Genomic DNA, 27146 nt, shown 5'->3' with positions numbered 1-27146 from the left:
CTACATGGGGCTGGCTCTAGGGGCTGTGGAAGCGGATGTGTCTAGTGTAGCCCCTTTGTTCCCCCCAGGGCTCGCGCTCCTCCCTGGACACAGCCTCCTGCCGCAGCGCGGACTCTGCCCGCCCCGTGGGCCAGGTGGACAGACACATCCAGCTCATGGTGCATGGTGTCGCCCCAGCAGGTGGGTCATGACCTCCTGGGGGAGAGAGGGCGCACAGGATCAATCACCCCCTACCCTGGGCAGTGGTGTGGGAGTGGCAGGGCTGGGCTGGGGCGCCCCCAGGGCAGCGGGCTGGGGAGTGGGCTGGGGGGCAGGATCATCCCCGGGGCAGCGGGGCTGGGGGGCAGGATCGCCCCTGGGTCAGTGGGTGGGGGGCGGGCTGGGCGGCAGGATTGCTCCCGGGGCAGCGGTTTGTGGGGGTGGGGGCGCAAGATTCTCTGCCCCGGCTGTTGTCTGAGCAATGCCTGGTGCTGGGGCTTGGAGTCAGCAGCGCCGCGTGGCATGAGGCATGTCTCGGGTCAGGGGGAACAGTTTATCCCTTGGCCCAGTGCCGGGGGGGGGGGGGGGGCTGCTTCCTTGTCCGTGCCGGGCCCTGTTCTCCCCTGGCCCCCCCAGCTGTCCTGGGCATCGATGCCAGATGGCCCCAGGGTCAAACCCCATGCACGACGTGCAGCCCAGACAGTGCCATGCCTCCCCCGGTCGGCGCCAGGGCTACTCCGACGGGAGCCGCTTGCTCTGGCACGTGGCCTCTTGGGGTTTGCTGTGACAGGCGGGTGCCCTGCTTGAGGGGCAGGGTGGGACCTCTGGGGGTGATGCCCCGAGGAGCATGTTGTCCTGGGGGCTGCTCTCACCTCTGCTTCTCCCCAGGGCCCGAGATCACAGACGAGCTGGTGAAGGTTCTGCGCAGGCGTCTGGATGAAGCCACCTTGGACATCATCACTGTCATGCTGGTGCGGAACTGCAAGCTGACCCCGGCCGACGTGGAGGTAACGTTTTCCCAGGGCCCACAGCCAGATCCAGACCCCTGCCACAGGCCAGGAGCCATCAGTCCTGCTATGCCCCCGCTGTCCCCCACCCCCAGGCCAGCCACTCTGCCTCTGCAGGGAACATCCACTGCCTGAGGCTGTCTCCTTGGCTGGGGTACCAGGCGCTGGGGTGGCGCAGGGCCCCTGCCAGGTGTCTGAGCGCTGACCCCCTGCTTCAGGCCATCTCTGGAACAGGGTGCCCATGAGCGCCCCGCGTACGTCCGCTGGGTCCTCGGGGAGTTCTGTGTGCAGCAGCACTCGGGGGGGCCTGTCTGATGCTGCCTCTCCCCGGAGTGCTGGGCCCAGGGATGAGCAGGCTTCCTCTTCACAGTTCATCCAGCCCCCAGGCTCTCCGCCCACAGAAGTCCTCCAGTTCACTCTGCCCCCAGCCTCTCTGCCCTGGCTCCCTGCTGTGGCCTGTTACCTGCGCCAGAACCTGCTCATCTTCCTGCACACCCCCAAGTACACCGACAGCAACGTAGAGCACCACTTCAAGGTGAGGGGCTGGGGCCCTGCGTGCGGCCGTGTTCCCACATGGACTGGGGGTGCATCGGAGCAGGGCTCCGGCTGGGTAGGTGCCACCTGCTGCAGAGCGTGCAGGTCTGTGGCTGTCTTGCTGCACTCAGAGGCAGCGGCCGAGTGGTCAAGTCTGACGCTTCGCTCCGGAGCCTGAGGAGAGTGAATTCCCATCCAAGGAGATGAGCCCCCTGGGAGCGGTTGGTGCAGGCAGCACCGCCGGGTGCTGGTTCCTTACCCTGCAGTCACCCCGCACTGGGCCTTGTCCCCACGCACAGGCCGAGGCCCGGGGGGAGGGGTTTGAGGTACTGGGAAGCTGCGGGCAGGGGGGTGACCCAGCGGACAAGGAGGATGGGGAGTAGGAGGGGCCCAGCTGCAGCACTCATCTGCGTTGAGCTAAGTTGATGGTCCTGTTCCCGGCTGTCGCCGTGGAGACCCCCCCGCCACGTGTGTCTCTCTCTTAATTCTGACAATGCCCCGTGGCTCTGTCTCCTGGCCCCCACTGAGCCAATGCCTCTGGCCAGCCGTGCCACACCTACCGAGTGAGCAGGGCTGCTGTGCCAGCCTCCACGTGGGCGCTGAGCCTGCCCCTGGGTGTGCTGGGCTCTGGCTTCCTGGGTGTGCTGCCATGTGGCTCCGAGGGCTTCATGCCCTTAAGAAAGGCTCAGACTCCAGAGCCCGGCCTGCAGCCCCGCCCACTCCGCATCAGGGCATGGAGGTGGGTTGGCGGGTGGTGGAGAGTTCAGTGCCCGCTGACCCCCAGCAGCACTGCTTGGCTGGCAGGCTGTCTGCTCCCCTCCCCTCCAGCTGTGGGGCCTGGCAGGTTGACAGCCATCCTAGGCAGCTCAGTGGCCCGGCAGCCTTTCTGGACTTGTGGCTGAGGGGGTGATGCCACCAGCATGCAAGGCAGGTTGTTCGGCACCAGCCCAGGGCCCATCGAGTCCCAGCGGCTGGTAGATGATGAGGGCTGAGCATGGAGGGCAGGGCTGAAGCAGATGGGGCAGGCTCAGGGTTAGCAAGGGACCTGCCCATGTGGCTGGAGGCAGAGCGCTTACAGTGGGTGAAGCCACGCTGGGCTGGCACGCGCCCGCCCCTGCGACAAGGCTCTGCTCTCCTGCTGATGTGGCTGAGGCCGCCTCCCGTCGCTCAGTGGGGTGCTTACCCTGGCACGCCCTTCACCCTTCTCCTTCTCTGCTCCCCAGCACTACTTCCAGCAGGGTGGCAGTCCCGACCTAGATCTCTACCTGTACAACAAGCCTGGTGGCCAAGGCACTGGCGGCAAAGGTACTGGGGCGCTGGGCTCTCTGGCATTGGGGGAGGGGCTGAGCAGCAGGGAGCTGCTTTCTCGTGCTGAGCGTCCCGCAGGGATAGGAGGGCAGCACGTGCCCTGTGTGCAGAGTGTGGATGTGGGACCATGGGGATCATCTCTTCCCTGGGGAGGCCTCCCAGGGAAAAGCCCCGCCATGGCAGTTGGGGCCCAGCACAGCTTGGAGAGGGTCCCCTGCCCCATTCCTTCCCGTTGGAGCAGCGTTGCTGCAGTGCAGCTCTGGGGCTGGCTGGAGGCCCCTTGGACATGGCCGAGCAGCAGAGCAGTAGCCCTGATGTGCTATTCTCCGAGGGCCCCAGTGTGCCCTGCCCCTCAGTAGCCCAGGTCATTGTTCACCCAGCTCTGGGGTGACACACAGCTGGGTTCCAACAGGTAGGAGCATGGGGTAACCCTCGGGGTTCAGGGTCTTGGGTGGGGAAGGGCAGGCCCGCTGGGTGCAGGCGCCTGGCGATGGGGACCCTTGAGCACCGTAGGTACTAGCTGCTGAGGATTCGTTGTGGGTGCAGTGTCCTGCCCCCTCTCGTGGGCTGTTGGAGGAAAGCTTGCCCGTCCTGTGCTTCGTGCTGGTCCCTTGTGCCCCTCCCCTGCTGGGTGGTAATGTCCCATCTCTGTGTCTGTCTGTGGCGAGGCTGGTGTGGCCCTCGGTGGCCTCTGAATGCTCTTCTGTTGTGTAGGAACCATGTCGGACCTTGTGCAGCACCTGTTTCCGCTCTCCCACTTTCAAGGTAGCACCTGTGGTTCGTGTTGCACTGAACCTCTTCCCCTCCCCCCACCTGGCCCCTCTGTTCCTGCCATGGACTGGCTGGGTTGTATTGTGGCTTCAGCGCTGGCTCGTGGCTGTGTGACTCCAGGCTCCCTCTTCCCAGCTGCCTGTGGGGTCAGTGAGCAGGAGGCTGCTGCTGCCTGGAGCCACAACCCTCAAATCCCCTGGAGAGAGAGTTCTGCTGCTGGCCCCCTGCCCCTAGCTCAGCCCGGGGAGCACTCTGCAATGGGAACACATCTCCTGCCGCCAGGGCACCCTGCAGGCAGTGCCCACAGGGTACAGGCTCCCTCCACGGCTATGTCCACAAGGCCCCGAGGGGTCACCCTGCACCCCAAGACCCAGGTGGCTGCATTGGGGGGTTTATAGTGGACAGCATCCCTGGTGTGATGAGGCTGGGTGGAGGGGATCCAGTGCGATGGGGCTGGGTGAGTGCTGCGGTCTGGCCAGCACTTCCAGTGGGAAAGGGGGGAGGAGGGGACAAAGCCCCAATCTCCGTCAGTGTGGATCTGGGCGGAAATCCTGTCAGGAAGTGGGGGGACCATGATCTCGGTCGCTGTCTGTCTAGGCTGTGCCTGAGAGTGGGAGAGTAGGTTTCCAGTTTCAGCTGGGCCTTAGATATCATCACACCAGCAATGGATTAAGGCTACGATTTTCTTATGGAAGTCACGAGACCTCTATGACGTCAGCCTGCGGCGGCTGGGAGCTGCAGGGTCCACCCGCGGCATGAGGCAGCAGGGGAACCCCGAAGCTCCTGGCTGCTGCAGGTGGCAGGGGGGACCCTGCATCTCCCGGCTGTGGAGGGGAGGGGCACAGCTCCAAGCTACCGCAGGCATCAGGCCCAGCCACAGCGGGGCCCCCCACAGCTGCCATGCCCAGTGTGGGGACCCCGCAGCTGAGCTCCCCTCTGCTCTCATAATGGGACTGGCAGCGTTGGCATGTGGTGGACCCCAGCCTGTTCCCCTGCTCCAGAGCATTGTGCCTGGATCCTGGCTGGCCTCTCATGCTGGGGCAGCCCGTGGGAACCAGCCATCTGCCTGGGGCAGGCGCTTGCAGAATGGGCCTGGGGAATTAGGCAGGTCACAGAGCTGCACGGCTAGCCCGGCCCCAGGTAGGGGGTAGCAGCCCTCCTGATGCAGGCAGACAGGGACCAGCCCTGGGTACTGTGTCCCATTCAGGTGTGCATGCGTCGGGGGGATGGAAGGTTCAGGAGTCCCAAGGAGGACTCGTGAGCTGGAAAGCCTGCCTGCTCATGAGAGACTAAAGGAGCTCAGTGCGTTGGCGAGAGAGAGAGAGAAGGGGTGACTGGAGCACGTCTGAGCACCATGGGGTGGAGCCGTGTGTTCCGCTAGCAGAGGGCTCTTCAGGCTGGCAGACTGAGGCCGAACGGGCTCCGGGGCGGGAAGCTGAACTAGACAATGCTGACTATAAACAAATTCAACTTCGGACATAATTAGCCATTGCTCTAGCTCAGACCAACGTTCTGGGCTGGCTCCAGGAATCCCCGGGGAGATTCTCTCTGGCCTGCTACGCGCCTGGTCAAACTGGATGATGATCATAGTCCTCGATGAACGTCTCTCAGCACCCACCTTGCTGGGAATCTGCCACCGACGCTTCGGTGCATGTCCTAGGCAGGGCGGGCTGCAGGGACCCTATCCGAGCGCTCTGCTGCCAGCCCAGACTGCAGAGCTCTGACATGTGGGCACCAGGAAAAGGCACCTCCTCAGCACCTCTCTGGGCTGCCAAGGTGGGCGCTGTGCTCTGGAGTGTGTGGAGCCCAGCCCCCAAGGACGATAACCTGCCGTTCAGCAGACTCCTGCTCCGCTGGAAGCATCCCCCCGCCCCCTGGAAAAGGGGTCGCTGCCTCCAGTGCTGAGTGGGGGCAGGCCACGGCCACCTGCTGCCGTCCCTGTGTGACCCACTCTCCCAGCTGAGTCGCTGGCACCCATGAGAGTGACTTACTGCTCTCTGCAGGGGAGGGCGTTACCTTCCTGCGAGATGGATTGGGGCAGGGCCCTGTGATGGCCCCCATTGCTGGCATGTAACCTAGTGCATGGGTCCTGCGTGCGTTCACATGCCAGCAACTGTGCAGCGACTTGCCTGTCTCAGTGCCCTTAAGTGCAGGTTCCTGGGCCACCTTGCACATACTGCCCCTAGGAGGGATCTTGCCCTTACCCAGCCAACTTCCCCGCACCCTCTCCCAGTTGCCAGGGCCCTCCTGGTGGCCCACGGGGAGCCATCTCCATCTCCAGAGACACGGCAGTGGGGGGACCCCACACAGGACGATGTGCAGTGGACACAGTGCTCTTAGCCTCCTTACTGCACCGGCGCTTCCTGCATGGACTGCTCTCCGCTCTTTGGCTGTTCGGAGAGCTGCCCTGGGAAGCAGTGTGGGGCTGGGTAGGGCTAGGAGGGGTTGGGTGGCTGAGTTATGGTCCCAGGGCTGGGCTGTCTCACCTGCTCCTGTTGCTGCTGCTGCTGCTGCTGCCTTCCCTCCCCTCGCCCCCCCCCCGCCCCCCCGGGCGGGTGCCCCTGGTTCCGATGGAGACTGCGGACCCCTGGGGACGAGGCCTCTGGCTGTGTGTGGCACAGTGAGGCCGATTGAGGGTCTGGCTCCTGCCATACAAAGAACTTACTGCTTTATACCCTGAGCCCAGAGCCCCTCACTCTGTCTGCCCCTGAGGGGGTAAAACCCCCAGGCCACGGCTCAGCTCTTCAGAGCGAGGCTGCAGGCCTGGGGCCTTCCCCAGCATCATCACCAGGAGCTACAGGTCCTGCAGCACTACTGAAGAGTGTTGGATGCTGGCATGGAGAGGAGCAAGGACACACAGCCCTGCCCCGGGAGTGGGGAGGGCATGTCCTAGCCAGGATGCTGCGGGGACGTCCAGGAGCACACTGAAGGGCATGGGGAGCTGGTGCAGCATTCAGGGGGGTGGGGGGGGGGGGATGGGGCGTCGAGGGCAGCATAGCTGGACTCCTTGCACCAGCCAACAATACAAATGCAGCATGATGGGTACATGACCCACACGCACCTCCTCAAGGCATCATGTGGGCATCTGTAGCCCATCCCCTTTGCTCCCCAGGCCAGGGACCCTGTCTGTCTGCACCGGGCACTCCTGTGCAGCTGTGTAAGTGTGGGAATGCTAGAGTGGCAGCAGGACAGACCCAGCTGTATGCCAGGGGGTGGCATTTCCCTCTTGGCCGTGGGCACTGGCTGCAGTGGCAGCTCTCGGCAAGGGCCCAGAGTCCCTGTGGGCTGGGGGTGTCCAGTGCAGGGTTGACACACAGTCACTCGGGCTCTCCTCTCCTGCAGGAATTGCGTGCATTGCTCTGTCGTTCGTGGATGAGCGTGACAGCCCCCTCTCACTGGCGCACTGGGAACAGTCTAGTTCCCTGAAGCTGCCCCCGTCCCCACCTGGCACAGACCTGCTGCAGGACGCAGACTTCGAGAGCCTCACTGCAGTCAGCAGGCACCATGCTGAGCCCGGCACCCTCCAACCAGGTGGGAGTGCGCATGTTCTGTCCTGGAGCCGCTGAGCAGCTGCCTTGTCCCTGTCCCTGAGCCTGGGCAGGAGCTGCAGCCTGACGGGGGAGCTCTGGGCACCATGGGCAGTGGGCTCAAGGCTGTGTGTGGGTGTGGGGGGGGGGGCTGTGGTGGTGGGGCCCCTCCAGCTGTGTCTCCGGGATGGCTAGAGCTGAGGAGGGCCTGCTGTGCTAGGGGAGAGGGCATCATGTGGCCATGGGTGTCTCTGAGCCTTGGGGGGATCATCCCTCTGCAGGGGCCGTGCAGTTCTGGTGACTCCCCTCTTCCCGCAGCTGCCTGCACCCTGGTGCGCTTGGACGTCTGGGAGAAAGGGAACATCAGCCCCCTGCAGCTGTCGGAGAAGCTGCGCAGCGCCGTGCGCCATGCCCTGTGCGATGCAGTCATGGAGTTCCGAGTGCTGCCGGCCCCACTCTGTGTGGAGGCCGCCTGCCCGCCAGAGGAGCTAGGCAGTGGCGGTAAGCTCTGGGGCAGGATTGCTGCCATCTGGCTGTGGGGTCTCTTCTGGGTCTTCTCATCACAGGCAGCTGTGTCCTGGAGCCCAAGGGGGTGGGATGGGCCCCAGTCCAGGAGCCAATGGGAGACTGGCCCCTTCTCCTTGGCCAGGGAGATGCTGCTCCGGCGCTGGGTCCACGGCCTCTGCCCAGGTTCTGATGTGCACTCTGTCTGCAGGAGGCCTCCGGAGGACCATGTCGGAGACCAAGGGGCTGGCTCTTCCTGCGGGCAGTGCTGGTGCCAGTAGAGTGCCCCCGCCCCCTCTGCACTTCGCCTCAGCCCCCAGCTCTAGTTCCGGCGAGCCAGTCACGCCCACAAACAAGATGGGGCGCCGGAGCTTCTGGGACATGCTGGTACAGTCAGAGGGACGTGGGCTGTAGCAGGGTGCTCAGACTGAGTCCTGCCCCGGGGCTGCGGTCACAGCGGGGCCTGGGAGGGGAAGAGCTGGCTCTACTGGATGGCAGTGGTGGGGACGGGTCTACAGCTGGAAGCTAGCTGGGATGGGTGGGCAAGGGGAGCTCAGAGCTTTGCCTCTCTCCACCACTTCACCCCCTCTCGTGCCCCCTGTCCCCCAGAGTAAGGCCGACTCCTCAGAGCTGGGCAGCCCCAAAACCACTGACGACATCGTGCTGGAGCGGCCAGAGGAGAGTCGCACCCGGCGCCGCCACAAGACCGAGAGCGTCAAGCAGCACCTGAGCCAGGAGCGCGCTTCCGCCACGGCCGAGCTGGAGCAGGCCCAGAGGCAAGTGCCCCCGGCGCTCCCTGCACGGCCGGCCGGCTGTACCCACAGCAGCCCGGGAAGGCGCGCGGTTTGGCGCTGTGCGTGGCAGGACTCGGAGCAAGAGGGGCCTTGGCCCACCGGGCCCGAGGCTTGTGGCGACCCACAGGGGCATTATGCATGGACAGGGAGTGGCCAGACATCACCATGGGCGGGGGGGGGGGAGCACCACCATTCCCTCATCCCTCTAGCTTCTGCTTTGCACTGCCCCTGACGTCTGTCTCTGGCCTCGGCTGCATAACCAGTACCCTTCCCCCACAGGCGCCAAGTCTGGCAGCTCCAGGAAGGGGAAGTGGGCACCATGCACCCGCTCTTCAGTCAGACCTGCCGGCAGTGGATGGCGTTCATGAGTCGGCTGGGTATGTACCACGGGCCCATCTCCCCTGCCTCCCAGGATGGGCCTGGAATGGGGCTCTTCTCCCCGAAGCTTTGCCTGTAGTCCCTGTGTAACCATTCCTTCCTCCGGCCCACGCTGACCCCACCCTGTGCCTCTAACCCAGCATGTAAGTGCTGTTTGTTTCCTTAAAGGCACCATGTGCCCGGGGTGTGGTGTAAGCAGTAACATGGCCTCCAACAGATGGGCCTGTGCTGGTCAGCCAGTGCCTAGTGCTGCACACGGCGGCCTGGGAGACCTGGTCACTCTCCCCAGCCCATCAGGAGGGCTCAATGTGGGAGGCGTCTGCAGCCACAGGGCTCCTGCCAGAGGGGAGAGGCCGGAGCCCAGGCCTCACACAATGCGCTGGAGATTCGGGCCCTGTCCAGCTCTGGAGAGGAGAACTGTTCCTTGGGAATACCTGCCTGAGATCCTCGCAGTCCATGCCCTCTGGCTCTGCCAAGGGCGTCCCCACTAGAGTGCTCACGAACGCTCTCTGAGAACCCGGCAGAAGGCCAGCTCCCTCTGCTCCCAGCAGGCTGCTTTGTAGCTGGGTATGTCTGTGGCTCATGCCGCTTCTCCTGTGCGGGGCAGGGTGTCCTTCGGTGCAGCAGTGCTCGGTGGAGATCGTCTCCCGCTTCCTGCTCGGCTCCATCCTGGAGGAGGTGGTGAGCCTGGTCACGGCCCTGGCAAGCGACACCGTTGTCAAGGTGTTCCAGCAGCACTGGTGAGTGTTGCGCTGGGGGGATCGGCCGTGGGGTTGGGAGAAGGGCCCAAGGAGCTTGGCTAGGAGGTAGGGTGGGGGGTCACTGGCAGGGATTGGGTGGGGTGGCTCCTGGCGGCCAACACTTTGTGTGGTGCTCTCCCCTGCAGCTGCCCTCGGGGCGCCGCCTTCCTTCCATACAACCCCCATCAGAGCTCCAGTCCTCGGCCTGCAGCCATCCGACATTTCATCCTGCTGGGACGCAACTTCCATCAGTGGCGCTCCAGCACTGAGCAGGGTGAGTGCGGGCCGGGTGCAGGCATTCCGTGGGCCTGGGGGGCAGCCAAGGGGGCCCCAAGCTAGCAGTGCTGGGAGAGGGCAGGCGCCCAGGCAGAAACTTCTTGTGCCCAACTCCGTGCCCTCAAGGCTTTTGTTCTCAGACTCGCTCGTGGCCCGTCTGGCTTGTCTCCAGGTGGGACTCAGGCTTGGGCAATACAGGCTCTACCCCAAGCAGTAGTTCCCTCTCTCCCAGTCCGCCCGAACACACCACGTGGCACATCCTCCAGGAGGAGCCATTGCTCTGTGACACGCTCCAGGCAATGCGTGTGGCGCAGGCTGTGCCAGGCACCCCTCAGCCCAGCACCGGGCGGCTGCTCCAGCCCAGAGCAATGTGCGGTGTCTGAGCAGCGGGTAACTTTCCTGGGCCAGGGCCCCCCGAGGAGTTTTATCCTGTCTCTGCTTTGCCGGAATCTCGCAGTGCAGCAAGTGGGTGGTGCGCCGTACGGAGAAGGGAAGGCCAGGCCCATTCCTCCTCCTCACAGACAGGCCCTACAGAGACTGCAGGGAGAAACAAGCTGGCGCCCCTGGGGAACATGCTGTGCTGGTCCCAGACATGCTGCTCCTTCATCAGAGTGGTTAGCTGGCTCGGACGATGCCCACCCTGGCTGGCCTCCCGTGGGGGTTCTGCCCTTAGTCCCCCGTCCCCTTGGGCAACACTTAATGCCCATGTGGGGCGAAGGGAGGGGAGTGAGGTCCCAGCGAGACCAGCTCGGAGCTGGTGCTCAGCAGAATGTGGAGAGCAGCGAGAGGAACTCCTCCAGCATCGGCTCTATCAGAACTTCATCCTCTGCTGAGAGAATCACGGGGGCCTGCTGCTCGGGGAGTGGGTGGGTGTATGTGCGCCCAGGGTCCGGTCCTTCCCATTAAAATTCGGGCCTGGTCTCTGGCTGGCTGCAGAGCTCTGGGGCTCTGACTGTATCAGCACCCAGGGGTGCGGCAGCCAACACTGGTGGTCAGCTCATGCAGTCTGCAGGAAAGCTCTTCGGGAAGGTTTGACCCTCCCATCATGTGCCCAAGACCCTGACGGAGCCAGGGCAGACAAGGCCTGATGTTCCTGACTAGAAACCACATCTGCTTCCCGAGAAGGGCCAAGCCCAGTGCCCTACAGTGGCCTGAGCAGGTTTTGCCATCAGCTCCCCTCCAGCCCTCTGGGTGGGCTCCCCGCACAGGCTGGGCACTTTGCAGCTGGGCACCTTCACTCTTGCAGGGCACTCTTCCAAGCCACGCCCACAAAATAAGCGCTGCCCATGAGTGTCCGCCAGCGTGGTGCTGCTTGTGGCAGATGTCCCACACAGGACTGCGCAGCGCCCGAAGCTGCCCTGGGTTCCCCATGGCGGGGTGTGCACATGCCCCTGGGCCTGGCACCTTGGCTGGGGAAAAATAAAATGGCTTCCCAGCCCCAGCCAGTCGTGGCTCCAGAACGTGGCCACCCGCAGGAAATTGCGCAGGTCTGTGACCCGCTCGCACGGGGGATGAAATAGTGAGCAATGCTGATGTCTCGGCGATCATCACAGGCAGAGGCGCTAACCCCTTTGCGCTGTGCAGACCCCTTTCCGCAGCAGCTGCGCAGGCGTCATGGCGTTGAGGTTTTCCTACGAGCTGAGAGTGACAAGTGAGAGCAGCTTGGGAGAGGTGGCGCTGCACGGTACCAGCCTGACCCGAGCCCTGCTCCTGTCTTGCCTGAGCTCTCCGCCTTAGCCCTGCCTGGAGTCAGGGATGTGCCCATCTTTGGCTGGGGGTGCTCCCATTCGCCTATGCTGTCATGGTCCCTTCCCGCCCATGTCCTGACTAGACCCCAGAGCAGGTAGCGCTGGCTGGGCTGGATCCTGCCCAGGCTCGGGGAGCTGACATTGTCCTCACCAAGAGCAGGTGTCAGTAGGTTGAAAGTCTCTCGCTGGAGTGATGAGCTGGCGCTTGGGCCTCGCCCCGCCCAGTGGAAGGGCCAGCTGCAGGCTGTCTCCGGGCCTTTGTGCTGGAGTAGAAGCGAGTGGCTGTGCGAGTGCTCATGCCACGGCGGGGAACACTGCACGTGCTGCTAATCTGACCGGGTTCAGCCACGGGGCTGTCCTGATCCCAAGGGCTGCAGACACAGGAGACCTGCAGCCAGCTGAGGGGCTGGGCGCTGTGCTGCTGTGGTTTGCCAGTGTGCCCGCGTGGCTCTAACACTAGTGCCCTGAGCGCTCGCCCTCCCTGGGAGAGGCAGGGATCTGGGGTGGCTGTTGCCTAGGAAGTGGGGAAGCCAGGAATAGCTGCTTCCCAATGCTTTTCAGACTGAGGCAGGGCCTTGGGTGCAGCATGGCCAGGGCACTGCTCTGGCAGGGCACCCTGGGCTTGGCCTCATGGAGGGTCACCCCAGCATGGCGGGTAGGGCCAGCTCCCTTTCCCTGCGATGTCAGCACAGGGAGGGGGTGTGGCTAGGATGCCCTTAGCTCAGGACTGGGTGGGAGGGAGGGGGCCTTGGCTCCACCCAGGACTTGGCATGGCAGTATCACAGGGGCCCTGGGCTGTGCTGCTCCATAGTGGCTGGTCGGCATCATGCTGCTTTGGGGACAGGGCTGGGGAGCACCAGGGGAGTGCTCCCTACAGCTTGGTGGCACTCAACGTTTGGTCGTTCCCTACCTCCCCACTGAAATGTACCCACCTCTGGTATCAGACATGGGCACAGAACCCTGCCGCCTAGGATCTCAGTGCTGAGGGTGGGGCGTGGGCTGTTGCCGCTGCACGGCCCAGCCTGCTCGACGCGAACACTGGCATGCGGGGTTGGGGATTAGACTGGAACTTACGGTGCAGCCCTCCTGGCCAGCTGGGTCTTGGCAGGCTGCAGCGCTGATACACTCCAGCTGGTTCCCGGCTAGTTGCTGTCATGGGCCTCCTTCCCGAGGACAGGGGGTCTGTGGCACCCAGGTTCCTGCCGACGCCTCCCTGCGGGGTACGGGCAGTGAGCAGCAGGAAGACACAGGGTGGTTCTCTCTGGTCTCTTTCAGCCCACAAGGGGCTCCAGCACTTCGAGGCCATGGAGCTGAGCTTGGCGGAGAAGGGCTCCAACTCCAGCCCCTCGCTGGCCCCGCGGCAGAGATTCCTTCTCCTGGAGATCCTTGACAAGAAGGTGAGCACAAATCCAGCCTGGCCGTGCAGCCTCTCCGGGCAGGGGCTGTGGGTGAGGGCAGCCTGGCCTGGCTCCTCACAGGGCCCTGTGTAACAGTGGGATGGGCAGTGCTGGGCAGCTGCCTCCGTCTGCCCTTGCGTGGCAAACCCCGTGGGCTTCGTGTGGCCTGGTGCTGCCACCCCCTCCAGCCGGGCATGCTGATAATAGCCTTGGTGGCTTGCCAGGGCCAGCCTGTGCTCCCAGGCGCTTTGCAGTCGGCAGCTGTGGGCCCTTGTGCTGCAGAGCAGGTGTGAACACCAGGATACATCACCGTGGTGATCGGCTGGGCGCTGAGGTGGTGCTATGCTCCCCCCCACACACACACATCCCGCATCCTGTAGGGGAAGCCGGCTGGTGGTGCAGCAGCCTGGCCATGGCTCAGCGGGTGCGGGCCTCCCCCAGCAGAGCTCTCACCATCTCCCTTCCCCTCTAGCTGATGCTCTACACCTACAACTGGTCCCCGGACCTGGGCAGCTCCTTGAACAGCTCACTCACCCGCCTGCTGCAGTGGCAGAATGCCCGCTCCCACATCGTGCATTGCCTCCTCAGCCAGAAACTGGGGCTCTTCCACCACTACTGCTACCTGGACACACCCTGGCATGAGGACAGCAAGCAGGTAATGGCACTGCCAGCCCCACCATGCTTTACCCTTGTAGCTCCCACCGGGGCCGCTCACAGATCACCACGAGTGTCTGTACGGCCACAGTTCTGTTCGGCAATTCTAACCCAGAGCCTGTCCGCAAACACAAGGCACGTGCTGGCTCCCGACAGCCTTGGTTACTACCTGTCGGGTAACCCCAACACACTCCCAGTCCCGAATCCCCCCCAGAAATGCGCGCGCTGTTCTGTCCAGCCCTCTTCTGGGCCGTCCGGATAGGTCCCTTGTTCCTGCACGGGAACAACATACAGCAGCTTGCTGCCTGCAGTGGAGCTACCCACACAGCTCACAGCATGGAACTCATTTTGATTACAGAATAAAACCAGTTTCTTTAGCAACAGAAGCTAGGACTTGAAGTCAGTACCAGTAATGAGGCATTAAAGTCAGAAGTGGTTACAAGAGAAATAAAGATAAAACCGATTCTAAACTTAAACTAGCCTTGGTTCAAGATGAAGTTCTTACCACAGGTTTTCAGTAGCAATGCTGACCAAGTTTCAGGTCAGGCTCTGCTCCGAAGATCTGCGGCTCTTTCTGCTCTCTTAAGTGAAAAGAGAGAGAGAACTTGGGGTGGTTTTGTCAGTCTCCTTTTGAAGTGCATTTTCCGGAGAGTGACCCCTAGATAAAAATCTTTTGGGCTCAGAGAAAGGAGACATGGAGTCTGGTGGGAAAGAGGTTTCATGCCGTTGTTTGCTAAGATGCAGAATCTGTTTGGCAAGGAAGCGGGTCAGGAACAAAGAATGGCTGCTTGAGAGGTGATGGCTAAGGCAACGTTTTAGTCACAGGTATTTTTAGTAAAAGTAATGGTCAGGTCACTGGCAGTAAACAAAAATTCCTGGCCTGTGACCCTTCCATGACTTGTACTAATATACCCCTACTAAATCTTGGGAGCTCGCGGGGATACCCTGCTGCTGCTGCGGGGGGGTTGGCAGGCTCCCTGCCTGGCTCCGCATGGCTCTCTGGAAGCAGCAACATGTCCCTTAGCTCCTAGGTGGAGGCATGGCCAGGGGTCTCTGCACACTGGCTTCGCGGCGCCCATTGGCCGGAAACAGCAGCCAATGGGAGCTGCGGGAGCAGCGCCTGCAAGCGGAGGCAACACATGGAGCCACCTGTCTGTGCCTCCGTTCCTAGTAGCTGACGGAGGGACATGTCGCTGCTTCCGGGGAATCCCCCGAGGTAAACGCCAGCCGGAGCCCTCACCCCCTCCTGCCCCAACCTCCTGCCCCAGCCCTAAGCCTCCTCCCACACCCAAATTCCTGCTGGGGTGGGGTGCAGTGGCCCGAGACTGCCCCAGCAGCGGCCAGTGCAGCTGACCCAGGGCCTGCCAGAGCTGCTCAGGGGGCCCCCAGATCAGCCGTACTGACCGCTCCAGCAGTCCCAGGAAGTCATGGATTCCATGACCTCCGTGACGAACTTGCAGCTTTAGTGATGGCCCATCAACTTCGGTGACACCTGTCTAGAAGCGTCAACTTGTCTGTTGTCTTTGAGAAACCCGTTTACCCATTCCTCAGACTTGTCTGGTAAACACGTCAGTCATGATTCCAACTCCTGTTCATACCTTTACGTGTAATGTTGCCACGTGCATTTCACCATGATATTACTGACCAGCAAGTGATGTTTTCACCAGGCATGTTCCGTACACAAATGACTACACTGGTGTGGAGGGTGTGAATCCAGGGTTCCATCACACTCTTTTTCTTTTTAAGACCCCACTGAAGGGAGCGATGGGTGGAATAGCTCATTTCCTCATTGTTTTGTTCAACAATTAGACCTAACATCCAACATACCAATTTTGGTCCATTGATTTCTGATCCCACCCTGTTCTTGTTCACCAGGCGTGATCTTAACACATCCTCGAATTCTATCAGGAGACCCTTTTGTTGGGATTAATTCAGCGCGTCTCCCTTTGGCACCTTTTCCCGCCAACTGGTTCTTATGAACTTTCACTCACTTCTTATGGCTGAGCTTGCGGTTCGGGTACAATTATCACAGCAGCAGGGGCCAAGGGCATGAAACTGGGAGGGGTAGGCCGTGCCAGGCTGGGGAACCCGCTGCCTATGGCAGGGGCCACGTTAGAAGTAGGACTGGGCAGAGCCCTGGGACTAGGCTGTGGGGACCTGTCCCTGTTAGGCAAGGTCTAGAGGGGCGTTCAGGGGCTTTCCCAGCTCTCTGATTCCCACTCCCAGGCTCACAGTGAGGGGGGTCTCAGGGCTGTCTCTTGCTTACGTAGGAGCCAAACCCTTTCCTGAACTCCACCCTGGAGGTGGATGCCCTGATCCGGAGCTCGAGCCCTCCTCCCAACAAGGAGCAAGGCCGGCTCAGCAGCTCTACGCGCAGCCTGCCGTCCCTGCACTTCCCCCCTGACATGATGCCCTTTGACGAGGCTCTGCGAGATGTCACCGCCCTCAAGAGCGTCCCCCTTGGCCCAGAGCTGGGGCCACGTGACCCAGTGTCTTGGCATGGTGCCCAGTTCCTGGAAATCAAGAGCCTGGAGAGGAGAGGTAAAGGGGGGGGCCCCCCAGCTGGTCCAGCCCGGGGCACTGGTTTCTGGGGATGCGGGTGCTCACAGCGACGGCATTTCAGCCTCCACTGCTTTCCAGCCCTGGCCTCTCCCAGCAGGAGTGTGAGGAGCCTGGCCCGCACTTCAAGGGGGGTTGGAGGCTTTACTCTGTGGGGGGGGGGGGGCCGGGGGGAGCCGGGGGGGGGGGGGGGGCCTGGCTCTGGCTCCAGCACCCATGGCCGCTCCTTTCCCTCTCAGAGCTGGAGAAGCAGATGAAGATTGAGAATCTCTTTGTGACGTGGCAGCAGAGATCAGCACAGTCCAACATGCCCATCGGTGTAAGTGCCGCCCTGCTCTGACCTGGTCACTGCCCCCAGGGGTGGCTGGGGGCATAGGGACATGGGGGGAGGGGAGGTGTTGCCCCAGGGGTGGGGGGTCCTGCATTGGGACTGGTGGGGGGTGGAGGGGTTGCAGAGCCAGTGGTCCCCCTGGGCAGGTGAGCAGGCGGGTTGGCCCGGAAGGGCAGGACTCCCTGCATGGGACTGGGGGAGAAGGGGGCTCCCGTGGGCCACCTCCTGAAGCTGTGCCCCTTGTACTGTGCAGCTGGCAGACCTGGAGACCCTGAAGCAGTCCTCGCGCCTGGTTCACTACTGTGCCACACCACTGCTCTTCGACCCAGCTTTCCGGCAGCAGATCCAGGCCGACCAGCAGGCGAAGCTGGAGGGGAAGGTGAGCGACTCACCAAGTGTGCTGTGACGGGGCCCACCCTGTCTGAGCTGCAGCCTTGTCCCAGGGAGGGAACCAGCTTCCCTAGAGCTGGAGGAGGGGCCCTGCCCCAGCTGTGCAGGGCCAGGCCACTGGGCTAGAACCAGCCGGGCAGTTCCTGTGTTCCAGCACTCGGGGGCAGCAGCTGAGCAGCTATCAGCCAGCAGGTCCCTCTCTCCTCGGGCAGGGCAGCGCCTGCTGGCCGTTCTCTACCGCAGGTGCTAGCTGCCCCAGCTCCCTTGTCTTTCAGAAGCGCCATCGCTCGAGCGACTCGACGGCGTCGGGGCGGGACCGGAGCCACAGCTGCGACTCGGCAGAGGTGCTGCCCTGCAAGCTGAAGGAGGAGCCCTGGCTGCAGGAGATGTGCAACGCCTTCCTGCAGCAGTACATCCAGTACCTGCAGAGCATGGGTTTCATCCTGGTGCAGGTGCGGCCCCCCTCGCCCGCCCGCAGGTCAGTGTGATGCCGAGCCCCCCACCCTTGTGCAGAGCGACGCCCAGGCAGGCAGGGCATGCTTGCAGGGTGACTCTGGTCAGCTGACTTTGTTCTGTCTGCTTTGCAGTAGCACAAGCCGGATCCGAGCTCCGGCATTCCTGGGCACTGAGGGGAGAGGCTCCTTCTCCTACAAGCCCAAAGCAGATGGGAGTCCGAAGGTGAGAGCTGAGTGTTAGGGCGGGCATGGGTCACTGCTCCGCTCACATGCCTGCTCTTGGCTACTCACCAGGCTGCTGTGAGCAGAGCCAATCACGGGATCTTGGAGGTTCTACGCGTCCCTCTCCTGGGGCCCCTGGGCATGCCCTCGGCATGCCCGTCCAGGATCTAGCCCCCTCTTCTGACAGCTGCAACCCAGCAGTCCCCTGCCCAGTCCCTGGACCCAGTTCTGACCCTTCAGGCTCCTTCCACAGCTTATTCATCCCCTCTCCCAGAGCTCCAGCTTGGGGGCGTGTTCTGGGCCCAGGTGCCTCTCACGGGGCACGTGAATAGTGTAACACACAATGCAGTGTGATGCTCTGTTTGTCGCACAAGGAAAATCTGCCTGTAGGAGACTGAGGGAGCCCAGTCTGCAGTGGTGAGGGGAATTGGTCATGGCTGCCATCCCACCTGGGGAGGAGAGCTCCATAGCAGAGGGCTCTTCTGGTGGCTGGGAGTGGAAGCGAGACCACCCAGACTAGAAATAAGGCACAAATGAAGCTGTGAAGTTGATTAACCATCAGAGCAACTCACCCAGGGATGTGGGTGGAGTCTCCCGCACAGTCTCTTCACCCAGACCGGGAGTGTCTTTCTGCGAGATCTGCTGTAGCTCAGGGTGTGTCTACACTTAATGGTACAGTGGCACAGCTGTGCCGTTGTAGCATGTCAGTGTAGGTGCTACCTATGCCAACGGGAGGAAATCTGCGGGTAGTCCGCTTCCCCAAGAGGCGGCAGCTGGGTTGACAGAAGAATTCCTCCATCAACCTAGCATTGTTTACACAGGGGGGGTTAGATCGGCTTAACTATGCTGTTCAGAGGGGTGGATTTTTCACACACCGAGTGACCCAGTTAAGCAGAGTAAATCGCCCAGGCCTCAGCGAGAGGTTCTGGGCAGGAATTGGTGGGGAGAGTCTCTGTGCCGGGCTGCGGGGGAGAACAGCCCTTCCGGTGTCCCGTCAGGCTTAGTCTCCAAGTGTCAGTGTATCCACCATGGCCCTAGGTTTGTTGTAATGCAGGTTACGGACCCTTGATAAGAAACCTCCTCCCAAGGTGGGCGCCTCCAGACAAATCTCCTCTTCCCCTTCTCTCAGATAAACAGACCGAGCCCCTGGATCCCCCTCCCGACTCCAACAGTGTGGGGAACAAAAGCTGGCTCCAGAGGGAGGGACGCCCATGCCAGCTGCCTCTCCTAGCTGGTGCCGCCTGGCTCTTGGCTTGGATGGTGGCTGCTGCTGGCGCCAGCACCCACCTGCCTTCTGATCAGATCTCTTCTTCTTCTCTCCAGAGCACAAGCCCCCCAGTCGCCACCTACCACCTGCAGAGAGCCCTCCCGGGCGGCATTGTGCTCATGGAGCTGGGCTTCCAGGTGAGTGGGCAGAGATCTGTCGTCCCCAGCCGGGTTCTCTGTGCCCAGCTCACTTAGGGCTCCTGTGGAGCTTCTGTGTAGTATCTGCAATGGTGGGCTGCAGCCACCAGCCAGCCTGGGGCCTTGTTCTCATGTGCCAGCCATGCTCACGCTGTGCTGGGCACTGTCCCGGTGCGGGCGGGCGCTGCCCCTGCCCTGAAGCGCTAGCTGCTGAAGGAGACGAGCCCCCCCCCCCATGGCAGATGGGAGCGGAGACGCTGTCTAGACAGAGCTGTCCCTTGTCTGGCCCTGCCCAGTGCACTTCCTCACAGATGAGCCCAGGAAGGGCCTGGCATGCCCAAAAGGCAGCGAGGAGGGTAGTGAGATGAGCAGGGAAGGGGTAGGGCTTAGCCATGCCCCAGGGAGAGGGTTTTCATGGCTGGTTGGGACTAGAGTGGTGAGGCCAGAGATCTGACGCCTGGCCCAGGGGAGCTGAGGCAGGATTGGGGTGTGGCCTTGCTATGTGCACAGGACCCTGCTGGGCCTTTGGGAGGCTGTCGGCAGCAGGGCCATGCCTGCCCATGGGCCATGTGCTTAGTGCGCTCTCTCTCCAGGGCTGTTACTTTTGCGTGAAGCAGTATGCGCTGGAGTGCTCGCGGATCCCAATGGGCCAGTCCGTCAACTCGCAGGTAACAGCTGGCCTGTAGGCGCTTGCTCTGTCCTGGCTGCTCCGGGCCTGGGCAGGCAGGGCTGGAATCTCCAGATTGCTACCTGCCGGGACAGCTCCGGGTAGCACTTCCACCTTTCCCGAGGCCCGGCCTGGGCTGACTTCCTACAGTAAGAGCAATAGCTCCTCTGCTTCACTTGAACAAGGGGGAAGCAGGGCCAAGAATGCACATGGAGTGACCTGAGCTGGGAGAGGCCGTTCCAGCACCATGCACTGCTATGCCCTCTGCAGTGCCTTGGGGCTGCCCCAGTGGAGCAGTGATAGAGTGTAGAGCGTGCCAGCTTTCCAGGTCTCTCTTGTGAGGAGTGGGCTGCTGCCAGAGGGACCAGCCGTCCGTTGTCCGCTGCCCTACCCGTCTGTGCTGGGTGCAGGAGGCCTCAGGGAATGGGGCACATGCTCTCCTTCCCCAGGGAGCCAGCGCCCTAGACGTGCCAGCTGGGCGAGGGGCAGGGGACCTGGTCCTACCGGGAGCTGATCGCCCCGGCTGGCTGGTGGGGCTGTTCCCGTGGGTTGAAGTCTGCCAGGCCCTTGAAGCAGCTGCTGAGGGCACATGGAGTCTGCTTTCTGGGGAGCCTTTACGTGGGGCCCAGCTATAGACCCCTCTAGGCTCCGGCAGGGGGCCGGGTCACCCCAGTAGGTCACCCAGGGTTCTGCAGTGGGTGGCAGGCGTTGTCCCACCTCTCCTGGGGCATCTGATGAGGAGATACTGCCCAGTCCTTATGGGGTGCTTGGCCTCCCTCTGCAGTGCAGGGAGCGCTGGGCAGGGCTGGCTAGCATGGGGCTCATTGCAGGTGCTGGGACTGCAGGGTCAGCCCCTCTTCCACAGGGGCTGGAGTGCTGTCTCCTCCCTGTGGCCCCTGGAGGGCGGGCAGGACACAGGGGCAGGCATGGGCAGTGCCAGGCACTGTCCCCTTTCCCACTGGCTGCGCGTCTCCTCTCTCCATCAGGGTGCTCTCACGGCCAGAGCTCGTAGCAAGAGCTGCATGGGACCCAGCTCCATCTCTGAGTCTGCGGTATGTCCTCTCCTCCCACTACTGCCCTGGCACTGCAGCATCTCCCCGTGCAGGGCTGGGGCTCGCCCTGCCAGGCATGCTGGGTGCTCTGTACCCACAGCCCCTTCCTGCCCTGGGTGCTGGCTGATGCTGGGCCTCTTGCTAGCTGGTTCCCGTGGGGAGACATCCCAGCAGGCAGCTGGGCCCTCAGGAGAGGGCTTGGAAACAGCCTCGCTCGTCTTGCTTCTCTCTCCAGGGCTGGGGCAAAGGTGCCTCTTGCTGGGCTCACTTCTTAGATCCGCTTGGTGTCCTCTCTGCTGCTGGCACGGGGTCAGGGTGCTGCGTTCGGATGCAGCGAGTGCTGCTGCCTGGTCCCCTTGGCTGCTTGTTCACCCCATTTCTCGAACGCTCGGGGCCAGCTCTGTCCCCTGGGTGACACCCAGAGGGCATCCCTGTGAGGAATCAAGGCGCTGGAGCCAGCCCAGCAATGCCAGTACCTCGTGGGCGGTGTGACCGGAGCACACTGCGCTCTGGTGATCCTGGACCAGGGCAGGTACTGCGGCATACATCAGAGTGCCCTCGAGGCTGCTCTAGCTTGTGCTCCGGCCCACTTGGCCTCTGGCTGCCCCAGGATCCGGATGGGGGAAGCCACCTCTGCCTCCTCTCCTCAGGCCTTCTGGGAACTGGCCTTGTGTGTCAGCTGTGCTCAGTTAGGATGGGCTGTGTCTGCAGTCAGAGCTGGCCCAGGCGAGCCATCCGCAGCGGGTTCCCAGCAGCTGTGCCACTCCTGCTGGGGGGCTGCCAGTGGCTGAGCTGGAGGTGTTGCATCCGGGGGCGTGTGGGGAAGGGTGCAGGGGGTGGGTGAGTGTGGAGACTGAAGCAGGCCCTAGCTCCCTGCTCTGGGGGCAGCCCGAGTCTCTGCCCTCACCCTGCTGCAGTCCTTGCAGAGCGCTGCACCGCCTGCCCCAGACCCAGACCCCATGGCCTGACTTTGCCTAATGCCAGCCCGGTGGGGTCCTGGCTGGTTGGAGGTCCGTGCAGCAGGGTGAAGAGCTAGGCTAATGGTGGGAGAGTTGAGCTGTTGCAGGCTGTTGGGTTTGGGGCCCTGCCACTCAAAGCCAGCTGTGGGTCCGTCTGGTTCCTAGCAGCCAGGTCTCCGCAGCACGTCTGCACCAGGGCTTGGAATTGAAGCGACACAGACACAGCTGCCTCAGGCTGGGCGCAGAGAGGGGTGAATAGGCAGCTCCCCACTGCCAGGCCCTGTGCCTTCGCCAGGAGGCTGCTGGTGTCGCTCAGTCTGCTGCCAGCAGGGCACAAGACATCTGGGGCTCCCCTGACCCTGTGCCCCTCCCCAGCTCTCCATGCTCTTCACGGAGGAGTGTGACAAGGTGCGGGACCTCATGCACGTGCACTCGTTCAGCTACGACTTCCACCTGCGCATCGTGCACCAGTACCTGCTGGGCTCCCACATGACCCTGCGCCAGGGCTACCACCTCACCAGCTTCCTGGAGGACTTCATCGCCCACCACCCCGACATCCCCAAGTTCGGCCGCAACCATGTCTTCCAAGGTGAGCTGGGGAGGGGCGATGCCCGTGGCCCTGCGAGCCCCGGTGCTCCTGGCTGAATCCATCCCCCCCATGCAGGAGCACAGGCCCTGGCCCTTCCCCCGGGGGTGGGGCCGCTCCCCAGCTGGAGATGCCGTTCCCAAATTCAGTGCGTCATCTGGCCCCATCTGTTCCTTGGCCAATCCGGATGGATCCGCTCCGTAGCTCTACGTGGGGCATGCTGTGCCATTGCCCCCGGCCTGCACGGTTCCAGGGCGTGGCTGTCAGGGACTGAGTGACCCCAGCCAGGCTGCGTTCAGCAGGGGCTGTGCAGAGAGCCCTGCCCGGGGGCTGCGGGGCAGGCAACGTTGCCTCATGAGTGCACTCTCGGGGCTGGGAAGCAGATACTTGCTGTCCTGGTGTCCGGCTCTGGGGGCCCTGACCTGCCCCTGAAGACATGGGGACACCCAGGCAAATGCTGACTCCTCCTCTGCTAGGTACGCTGGCCATGCCCACCAACATGATAACAGCCCATCAGCTCTACAACTACGTGGCAGACCATGCCAACACCTACCACATGAAGCCCCTGCGCATGGCCCGGCTGGCTGCGGGCAGCGACGGCAGGAAGGGGACCCCGGGCATGGAGCAGAACGAATACGCGCTGGTCTCCATCTGGAACAGGTGAGCGCCTGGCACTGCCCCAATGGCTCCGGGAACCCTGAGTGCCCGTCCCACTCAGGGCATTGCCTGGCCAGGGCCAAGCAGGACTGGAGCTGGGAGATGCACTCACACCAGCTGCTGGCCTTGTGCTCTGGATGGGGGTGGGTGCTGCAGCTGGTTCTCCTCACCCTCCCCGGACACCTCCTGCGAGGCCCTGCTGCCCAGCTGTGGTTGGGGGTGGCACCGCCTCGGCCCCCAACGCTCTGCTTATGCCTGCAGCTCAGGCTCCTACAAGGACTCGGAGGGGATGCGGCACCATGACGACTTCGACGTGTCCCTGCTGGTGTGTCACAGCGCGGCGCCGTTCGAGGAGCAGAGCGAGGCGGAGAGGCACGTGCTCCGGTGAGAACCAGGGCCTTCAGTCAGGGCTGGGTGGAGAGGCCCAGGGGGGCTTGGGCAGGGGAATGGTTGGGGGGGGGTGCACGGGCCAGGGCCACTTGCATGGCTCAGTTCCTGGGGGGACGAACAGGGTGGCTGTGCCAGTGCAGTCCCAAGGTAGCGTTGGCTGGCGGTGGGTGAGGGCCTGGGTCAGGTGGACACTGGGTGGCACGTCTGCCTGAGGAAGGAGTGTTTCAGGAGGCCCTGGGGGCACGGAGCCTGGCTGGCAGGGGCGCCCCCTCCTCACAGGCGTCTCCTCTTCAGGCTGCGTTTCTACGTCGTCATGACGAGCCAACGGGAGCTGTTCCCCCGGCTGACAGCCGACATGCGGCGCTTCAAGAAGCAGCCACGCTTACAGCGGGAGAACACGCTGGAGCCAGTGGTGGGCCGGGCGGCATGGGAGGCGCCGGAGCCGGGTCAGGGCTGGCAGCAGCAGGCGGAGCGGGAGCTGTGGCAGGAGGGAGAGGACAGCAGCGAATTCTACGCGGGCGGTGCCCAGGTCAAGCTGGGCCCTGGGCTGTTCTACACGTCGCCGCTCTTCCCCCTGCTGGCCTCCGAGGTGGCCGTGGCCCAGAAACAGCTGAGCAGCATGGTGCACCTGGCCAAGTGCCACTGCCGCAGGGACAACCTCTGGAAACGCCTCTTCCTGCTGGAGCCGCTGGCCTCGGACAAACTCAAGCTGGGCAAGCTGTCGCTGGGGGAGCTGGAGGAGCTGCTGAACGCAGTGCACGGGAAATCCATCGCTGACATCGACCCCCAGCTGGTGAGGGGCAGGGGGCGCGCGCGCACACACACACCCATCATAACACCCTGGAAATACGCATGTGTGTATGCACGTCCCCAGGGCCCATCATCCCCAGCTGGTGCGGGGAGGCACATGCACACACTGGGGACAGGCTGAGTCCCAGCAGGTGAGGGATGGGAGTGGAGACGCGCATGGCGTGTGGGAATCATCAGGAACATTGTCCCCCCACTGGTGAGGGGCTGAGATGGGCATTGCTGGGGATGTAGCATGTGGGAAATCCCGGCTAGCTGTGGGGCATGATCCGGGGGCCAGCAGGGACTTGGGTTTGAGCGCACATCTCGTGAGTTTTGGCGCCAGGGGGCCGGCAGGAATTGGGTTTGAGCGCACATCTCGTGAGTTTTGGCGCCAGGGAGCCGGCAGGAATTGGGTTTGAGCACACATCTCGTGAGTTTTGGCGCCAGGGGGCTGGCAGGAATTGGGTTTGGGCGCACATCTCGTGAGTTTTGGAGTTCCTGGGCTGTGTTGCTCCTCTGGCCTAGTGGCCTCTCACTGCTGTTCAGGGGGCCTGGCCTCACCCTCTCTCTGTCCTCGCAGGGCTGCTTCCTCACCATGACTGTGCCCTGGTACCAGAGCCTCATCAAAGTGCTGCTGAGCCGCTTCCCGCAGAGCTGCCGCCACTTCCACAACGTCGAAACTGGCACCCAGTATCTGGTAAGGGCCAGGGCCCCTCTGCAGCCGGCCCCACCACTCCTGCCCACGCCCCTGCAGCTGGCCCTGCTGCCAGACTCCCTGGTCCTGCGCCGGCCCCTGCCCCCGGACATGCTGACCCCGATCCTATGGCCAGACCCACCTCCTGCCCTGGGACACTTTTTTCTGCCCCCTCCCCTGGAGCCAGAGGTGGCTCCCCTGGCCTAGGAGTCTCTTCTGTCCCACCCATGTCAGCCCCCCTGGATGTGGTGCCTCTGTGCCCGCTTTAGTGAGGCTACCCTGAGGTGTGATGTCACGAGGGCACAGCCGTAGTCGCATTGCCTGACTGCACCGTGCACTGACCCCCACCCCACGGCGCTGTCACTGCGCCCCCTGGCACGCCCCACAGTTCTGGCACTGTGCCCCCGTGGGATGCTGGGGAGCCTGCCCCCCATGGTTCTGGCACTGTGCCCCCCAGCCGTTGTCATTGCACCCCCTGACGGCCTGTCGTGCTCTCTGCAGGTCGTGCTCAATCAGAAGTTCACAGACTGTTTTGTTCTTGTGTTTCTGGATTCCCACTCAGGGAAGACGGTAAGAGCTGCTCCCCGCGGGGGCCTGGGTGGGTACCTGGCTCTGCAGGTGTGCCCGGCCCAGGGGCAGCGGAGGGAGTGCGCTTCCAGTGCCCAGGCAAAGCCCGGAGGGTTTCAGCATTCGCCATCAGGCTGGGCTCTGCCCAGAACTGTCAGAGCTAAAACTCCACCAGCCCTCTCCTGCTGTCCCCTCCCCGAAGAGCAGGTGTCAGCTCCCGAATGGGGGGCCGGGTGGGGGTGAATGGGGGGCAGCAGGGGCCATGTCTAACACACGAAGCACGCTACGGAAAGTCCAGGAGCCCTGACTTGCTGCATTTCAATGAGGCAGCAGCCTGGAGCCCTGGTATCCAAGGGCCTGCTGGTGCCCTGCCCCCCAACTGGGGGTCTCATCCCATCCAGGAGCCTGTGCTGTCCAGTCCTTCCCGCCCCCCCCCAAGGTGTGTCTGACTCTCTGGGAGCCGGTGTCATCCATTTTCCCCCCCCGGTAGGTGCAGGTATCCTTGCCAAGAGCAGGTACAGGCACTGAGCTGGCCCCAAGCCGGGCAGGGGCTGGAGGCCGGGGGGGAGGTGGCTCTGCTGTGAGCAGCTCGTTTCTCTCTGCAGAGCCTGACGGTGGTTTTCCGGGAGCCGTTCCCCGTGCAGCCCCAGAACAGTGAGAGCCCACTGCCGCAGCTAGTGTCCACCTACCATCACCTGGAATCTGTCATCAACACGGCCTGCTTCAACCTCTGGACAGGGCTGCTCTAGCCGGCGCCAGCACCTTCCAGCCAGACACACCGCGCCGCACCACGTCTGCACCCAGGAGCTGACCTCCAGCAGGATCCCCCCAGCGCTGCTGGCAGCACGGGGGTCACGTGATGCACGAGTAATGGACAGAGTGGAGGGTGCATGGGGCTTGGCGGCTCCCCTGGACTCCAGCTAGCCCAGACTCCCCAGAAGGGGTGAGCCGGGGGGGGTGTCCCCCCTTCTCGGGTAGGGGAGCTGCTGTTAAGGACACTCACGTGTATTTGACACTGAATGGATTTGAAATGGAGACCCAAGGAGGGTCCCGGCGCACCTGCCACAGCTAAACAGCTGCCATCTCTGGGCCCAGAAACCTGGCACCCATGTATGCCCAGCCCTGGGCCTGGTGACGGAACTGCCTGGCATGCTGGGCCGGAGCCAGGCACAGTCCTGAGGGCACCGAGCACGGCTGCTGCGGGCCGTCACTTCGATGAGTGGAAGCAGGGTGGGATTTCAGTGATGGGCCAGCCGCGGTGCGGCAGGGGGGTTATGAGAATGTACTGAAGGACGTCACTGTCAAATAAATAAACTGCCTCAGACCATCCCGCTGCTGCCTGGCTCTCAGCTTGGCGCTGCAGGGGGCTCCCAGCCTTGCCCATGGCCTTCCCAAGGAGCTGAGCAGAGTCTGGCTGGCCCAGTGTCCTCATGGCCCCCTACCCTCTCCCCCCAGCACACTGGGGAGGCAAAGCTAAGCCCCCCCAGGGCAGCATCGTCCTTCTGGCCCCCAGGCCTGGATGCTAAGCACAGGGAGGAGTCGGGAACAGCAGCGTGAAGTGGTGGTGGGGCTGCGTGGGGGCAGCTCACCAGCTGAGCAGGGCTGGGGGGAGGGCAGAGCACGTCCTGAAGGACTCCGGGGCCCTTGGCTGTCACTAAACCGTCCTTCCACCCACTTGGCTCTGGGCGTTCCGCAGGGTTGGCTTCCCTTTGCCCCACCAGCCTTTGAGCCCGTTGGTTCAATGGTGGGGGGGGGGGAGGGGAGGTGTCTCCTGGGTGCCATCCAGGGAGCACCCGCTCCCTGCCCC

The 27146-nt window shown here is 63.2% G+C and overlaps 1 protein-coding gene across 10 annotated transcripts in view; it reads left to right on the top strand.

Annotated features, from left to right (window-relative positions):
* Positions 1-26647, top strand: part of SZT2 (SZT2 subunit of KICSTOR complex) — a 72906-nt gene extending 46259 nt beyond the window's left edge. For 3 of the 10 annotated variants that reach the window (XM_034779635.1, XM_034779634.1, XM_034779633.1), the window contains exons 46-73: positions 69-180; positions 868-986; positions 1357-1596; positions 2744-2825; positions 6942-7130; positions 7445-7627; positions 7842-8017; positions 8240-8406; positions 8704-8801; positions 9410-9542; positions 9689-9816; positions 12842-12963; positions 13436-13618; positions 15888-16158; positions 16416-16495; positions 16761-16886; positions 17173-17375; positions 17485-17575; positions 18898-18978; positions 19572-19646; positions 20632-20697; positions 22032-22245; positions 22719-22902; positions 23161-23283; positions 23584-24082; positions 24659-24775; positions 25274-25342; positions 25945-26647. In XM_034779635.1, coding sequence (XP_034635526.1) covers positions 69-180; positions 868-986; positions 1357-1596; positions 2744-2825; positions 6942-7130; positions 7445-7627; positions 7842-8017; positions 8240-8406; positions 8704-8801; positions 9410-9542; positions 9689-9816; positions 12842-12963; positions 13436-13618; positions 15888-16158; positions 16416-16495; positions 16761-16886; positions 17173-17375; positions 17485-17575; positions 18898-18978; positions 19572-19646; positions 20632-20697; positions 22032-22245; positions 22719-22902; positions 23161-23283; positions 23584-24082; positions 24659-24775; positions 25274-25342; positions 25945-26088 — 4275 coding nt within the window. In that variant the 3' untranslated portion in view covers positions 26089-26647. The remainder of the gene's footprint in view (positions 1-68; positions 181-867; positions 987-1356; positions 1597-2743; positions 2826-6941; positions 7131-7444; positions 7628-7841; positions 8018-8239; positions 8407-8703; positions 8802-9409; positions 9543-9688; positions 9817-12841; positions 12964-13435; positions 13619-15887; positions 16159-16415; positions 16496-16760; positions 16887-17172; positions 17376-17484; positions 17576-18897; positions 18979-19571; positions 19647-20631; positions 20698-22031; positions 22246-22718; positions 22903-23160; positions 23284-23583; positions 24083-24658; positions 24776-25273; positions 25343-25944) is intronic. The other 7 variants (XM_034779639.1, XM_034779637.1, XM_034779642.1 and 4 more) reach the window with 5 other exon arrangements.
* Positions 26648-27146: the final 499 nt, after the last annotated feature.

The sequence above is a fragment of the Trachemys scripta genome, chromosome 8 (genome assembly GCF_013100865.1).
Source record: "Trachemys scripta elegans isolate TJP31775 chromosome 8, CAS_Tse_1.0, whole genome shotgun sequence".
In the NCBI taxonomy this organism is placed as follows: domain Eukaryota; kingdom Metazoa; phylum Chordata; order Testudines; family Emydidae; genus Trachemys; species Trachemys scripta.
Note: the sequence above shows the minus strand (reverse complement) of the source record. Positions and strands in the feature narration are given on the sequence as shown.